We start from the raw sequence: 5,898 nt of genomic DNA on the forward strand, positions 1-5,898 counted from the left end.
CTGAGTCATCTGAGTGAGTCTGAAAACCATGGAGAGTGGGAGACAGTGCATGTTTTAAACTTTACAGTGTATAGTGTCCATTAAGCATACTGAGATCGTAGAAATTGGCATCCATAGAGAGATTTGAGGAAAAAGGCAAATGGGCAATATATTGGAAATATACGAAAACTATTATATAAAGTAACCAAAAAAAAATTAATAATATAACAAGTGTTACATGAGTAAATAAATAAATAAAAAAGTTAAATAACTTTTTTTAATTTATATAACATTAAACATTTAGTACCCTAAGGTCATGTTTGTTTGGTCGGGCTGGATTAGCATTCCTATAACTAATAGTCCTAGGACTACGAATTCGTTGGATTATGTATCCTATCTTAACTAATAGTCAAGTTTAAAATAATTAGTCCGTACTTTAATTGTTTAACCAAATATCAGATTAATAATTTTATTGGACTATTAGTCCAATCCCAACCTCATGTCTACCCAAACAAACATGACCTAAAAGGTTTAGGTAGTCCCTGGCTAATATAAACTTTGCTAATTTTTTTAGTAATTAAAAGTGGTTCAGATCAACCAAAAGCCTAGTCAGCCACCTTCAAAATTCCATTTTCTTGTCAAAGAAAGTTTTTTTCCTCTCAATCTTTCTCCTCCAAACACATGCATTCACTAATCAATAAAAATATATATATATTTCTAAGTTGAACCCCACCTTCACTACTTATAAATTTAAGCTTGTGAGGACCCTCCAAAGTGCACTTCCCCTCTCTCTCTCTCTCTCTCTCACTCTCTCAACACTTCCATCCCATCAAAATTAGCCCTCCCTCTCCAATCTCCAGCCATGGAACTCGAATCAAAAACCCAAGTGAAAACTGGGTTATTAGCCCATATCACTCATGGGTGTGGTCGGATTAAGAGCAAGGCATTAGATTTAGCAAAGAAAATACAGAAGGTTGGACAAGATGATCCAAGAAGAATCACCCATTCTCTCAAAGTTGGATTAGCTATCACATTAGTGTCCTTATTCTACTATGTAAGACCATTGTACAATGGTTTTGGGTCATCAAGCATGTGGGCTGTTTTCACTGTGGTGGTTGTTTTTGAATTCTCAGTTGGTAAGTCCATATCATACCACAAAACTTGCTTATAATTATAACCTATCCCAAAAAAATATAAAATAAAAACTTGTGGGTTTGAATAATGTAATTGAAATTGAATCCTTTCTTTTTTCCTTTTTTCTTTTTTGCAGGTGCAACCCTATCAAAAAGCATGAACAGAGTTTTGGCAACATTGCTAGCTGGTGCTCTAGGGGTTGGAGCCCAACACTTAGCAAACCTTTTTGGAGACAAAGGAGAGCCTTATATTCTTGGTATTTTGGTCTTCTTACTAGGTATATATATATATATATATAAACACTTTCTATTTCCTTACCAAGAAATAAGAGTATAATGAGGAAAAGAGAAAATTTCTCAAAATATAATTTTTTTGAATCCGCACTGGTAGCTCACAGATTATAGAGATGAACTTTGAAACCAGTCATAAATCTATGCATCCTAACTTGTAATTTGTGAGTGATTATAAGTATTGAGCTTTATTTTAAGAGTAGGCCCAAAAGCCATAAAATAAAATTTTTAATTTTTTTTTTAAATTGAAAATTTAAGTAAGTCATGTGAAACCCAATTTTAAAAAAGAAAATAAAAAATAAAAAACAGTTGAAAAATTAATGTTCCCTTAACAAACTTTTTTGTTTCTTTTGCAAAGTAAACTAACTAAGATTCTTTTTCACATATTTAAAACCCATATATATATATATATATATATATTTTTATCAGCAAAAAATAAAAACTTTATTGATGACGATGAAAGGTACAAGATTTATACACAAAAATATCAAAACATCAATAAAAAGAGAAAGGTGCACAAAGTATCATAATGAGATAAATCATTCTAACTAAGTTAGTATCAAAAAGAACATCCTATCGCATGCTAAGCGCCCCCAAAAAAAGCAACAACCAAGAAAGAAAACAAAGACAACAGATCAGCAATGCCTCACTCCCTTATACATATATATATATATACTGATCAAATGTATGTGTGCAGCTGCAGCATCAACATACACAAGATTCGTTCCGCATATCAAGGCTCGGTATGATTATGGAGTCCTGATATTCATACTGACATTCAGTTTGGTATCGGTCTCTGGTTATCGAGTTGAAAAAATCTTAGAGCTTGCCCATCAAAGATTATCGACGATCATGCTTGGCGGAGCAATGTGCATGCTCATATCCATATTTGTTTGCCCTGTATGGGCTGGTGAAGATCTTCATAATCTGGTTGTTAACAACATAGAAAATCTTGCAAGCTTCCTAGAAGGTACAATCACAAGAATTCAAATAAATAAAAAGTCAAAAAAAAAAAAAATTACTACTTGCTTTTGTTTTCCAATTCTAACAGCAAAAACATTTTTCAGGATTTGGAGGTGAATATTTTAAAGTTTCTGAAGATGGTGGAGATGGTGTTATGGTCCCAAAGGAAAATAAATCATTTCTTCAAAGCTATAAAAGTGTCCTCAACACAAAAACCACTGAAGAATCTTTGGTGAGTAAACTAAATCGTCTTCTCTCGAACTCGCTTAATATTGAACATTTTGATGAATTTTTATAGACTAAGGTCTCGTTTAGCAACATCACTTTTTAATTTAAAAATTAAAAGTTATTAAAAATATCAAAAAGTCAATAACTTATACCAAAAAGTCAAAGATTCCCTTTTCTTTTTATTTTTTTCACATTTTTTGGTAAAAAATCAAAAAATCATCCCAAACATACTAGTTTTTTTTCATTATATTTTAACCAAAAAATTAAAAAATTACTAAAAAAACTTACTCCTAAACGAGGCATAATTGTACTTTGTATCACTAACTCTCATTTTGTCTCTTAACTTTTTAATTATAACAGTCAATCTAAAACTCTTTATTTAATTTCAATTTTATCTATTCCTAATATTCTTCTAAGAAACTCACAAAAATAATCACATAACAACTGTACATAACTATTATGTGATTATTTTCATCAATTTTTTTTAATAGTCGGATCCCATTATAACTTAACTAAAAACATGAGAGATGCTAGTCACAATCAAGAGAAAAGTGAGATACAAAGTGTGATTTACTCAACTTCATTTATGTCATACAATTCATTGATTTTTTTCCTTTTTTTGGTACCTTGGGCTATGATAATTAACTCAAATATTTCCAAATCTTTCAGGCAAACTTTGCATGGTGGGAACCTGGTCATGGAAGTTTCCAGTTCCGTCATCCATGGACACAATACTTGAAGATTGGAGTTCTAACTCGAAAGTGTGCCTTTCATATTGAAACTCTATGCGTCTACATAAATTCTGAAATTCAGGTATTACTATACTTAAAATAAATTATTAATCTATAAATTTTGAATTCTAAATCCAATTTTTAAGTTTTTTTTATGAATACGTATCATTACTGATAATCAAAACAAAAGAGGTTGAAAAATATAAATACATAGAGGGAAAAGAAAATGACTTTCGTTATGTGAGATCACCCACAAAAGTGACTAAGTCATTAACTTTGGTGTTTAAACTATTCTCACTCACTTTTCATGTGAATTGTTATAATTCAGCATCCAATTAACATAAAGAACTATACTTGTAAGGAATAAATTATTCTTTTTCTTTTCACATCCCAATTAGATTTCCAAGAAAAGCATATAGAGTAGGAATTGCTATATATTGTTCAATACCTACAATTTAGGTTAAAAATAATTCTTTTACCCTTTCATTTGACTTTAGATTTTACATTGATCCGTTATTTTTTTAATTTTTTTTTGATCAGCAAAGAAAAATTTCATTAAATAGCATGAAATTAAAAGTACAGGAAGATGAGATGCATCGAGAGAGATTCGAAAGTATAAAAATACCCCTACTACTGCTACTCGCATCCATACAACCAACCCCTAAGCCTCTCGATTAATTATAACATTTAATTTCTTACAAACAACAATTATATGAACTGAAGGAAAATGTCATGCTGTGCACATGCGGCAGTCTTTACAAATGCCAAGCGGACATTTTCTATCAACCCATATAATGGCAACACACGTAGAGTTAACATTGCAATTTGACCATAAATGAAAAAGTTGACTTTTACAATTAAAGAATAAAATATATAATTTTAAAGTAAATTAGAGAGTTTCAAAGTGTGTTTAACCCAAAAATTTAAAATTTTCCCTCTTTGTTTTCAGATCATTTAACTGTTTGGGATATGCTATATAAGTGTACTTTTTAATTTTTTAACTAAAAAAGTAGAAAAAAAATATGTATGTTTAGAATAATTTTTTAACTTTTTAGATAATTGAATTTAAAAAGCAAAATAATAATTTTACCCTCTAAGCTTCCCCCACAAGCTTCTTCTCAAATAATGTGAATTTTTTTACTTTTTTAATACCTTTTAAACTTTTGTAAGGTATCCAAACCAATTAGTCAATACAAAACTTTCTAAAAACCCAGTTAGGAAATTCATTTTCTTTATTAATAAGATTTATAATCAACAAAATAGTTTATGCAATTTGGCCAACATATTTGAACCTTTCATTATCCCCCCAAAAAAAATAAAAAATGCACACACAAACTCATGTATCCATTAATTTCTTGCAGACACCAACAGAATTCCAAAGAAAAATTCAAGTACCATGCATGAAGATGAGCTCAGAATCCGGCAAGGCTTTGAAAGAACTAGCGTCAGCGATGAAAACCATGACACACTCATCTTCTTTTAATGTACATATTGAGAACTCTAAAAAAGCTGTGGATGATCTCAAAACAGCCCTAGAAACAACCTCATCGGGAGACGAAGCCTACCTCCTGGAAATTATCCCGGCTGTTACTGCAGCCTCGATACTAACCGATATCATTAAATGTGTCGAAAAAGTTGCAGACTGTACTCAAGATCTTTCACAACAAGCACATTTCAAGAAAGAAATGGGAGGGACTGAGAAACCGCAGTTGTTTCGAAGAGGAAGTGCGAAACCGGTTGGCAATGGTAACGGTGACGGTGATGGAGACCATGTTGTAGTTACAGTAGTGCATGGAACATCTTCGGAGTTGCCGAAAAATGGGAATTTTTCTCAGGAACCAAACACTAGCCAAAGAGCTGTTGAAGCTTAAGTATTTTCCCTTTACTAAAGTAGTAGTACTACTAACTAGTTTTGTAAAGGATAAAAGTAAGAATAAAAAAGAGGAGGGAATCGAGAAATACTTGTTTCTTTTCCAATGTGGTTATCGAGAATAACTTTTTCATTTTCTTTTTTTCAAAATGTAATTATTAGGTAGTTTTGGAGTTCTGGTATTATTTATGAAATAAAGCTTCACATCTCAAGTGGGAGTGCTAGAATCCTCTATTATTAGCCCAAAAAACAATTTTTTATTTTATTTTTTTTTAATTTTCTGCCAATGACAAGTTAACACGTGACACGGGGCCACTAGGGTTCACCCGGTGGAGTCGCAGCAAAGTTGTTATTTCACCAATGATTTATTTCACTAAAAACATCACCACTAATAGCACTAATGCATTAAAAAAGTAAAAAAAAAAAAAAAAAAAAATACAACTCCAAGATCAAAACATCACATCATTAATGGCAGAACCCACTGCCACCTAATTAGTGGGAGTACTAATTAATGCCCCAAACATTTTTCTTGTTATTTATGTAGTAATGCTACAGGGGCCCAAGAAAATGACTGAATAAATGACCAAACCCCTAGCTGGATTGCCACCTAAGAAGAGTGAGTCTCACTACTAAACAACTCTTCTTCTCTCACCCCAAAAAAAAAAAAAAAAAAAAAAAAAAAAAAAAAAAAAAAAAAAAAAAG

The 5,898-nt window shown here is 31.3% G+C and overlaps 1 protein-coding gene across 1 annotated transcript; it reads left to right on the forward strand.

The window, feature by feature from the left end:
- Positions 1-594: 594 nt before the first annotated feature.
- Positions 595-5,407, forward strand: LOC114270688 (aluminum-activated malate transporter 8). Its single transcript, XM_028212264.2, has 6 exons — positions 595-1,115; positions 1,250-1,390; positions 2,101-2,373; positions 2,471-2,598; positions 3,264-3,407; positions 4,687-5,407. Exons 1-6 carry the CDS (start codon positions 842-844, stop codon positions 5,194-5,196), a joined length of 1,470 nt encoding a protein of 489 aa, XP_028068065.2. The 5' UTR covers positions 595-841; the 3' UTR covers positions 5,197-5,407.
- The last annotated feature ends 491 nt before the right edge of the window (positions 5,408-5,898 follow it).

This window comes from Camellia sinensis, chromosome 12 (assembly GCF_055761805.1).
Source record: "Camellia sinensis isolate YWXY chromosome 12, ASM5576180v1, whole genome shotgun sequence".
Classification (NCBI taxonomy): Eukaryota; Viridiplantae; Streptophyta; class Magnoliopsida; order Ericales; family Theaceae; genus Camellia; species Camellia sinensis.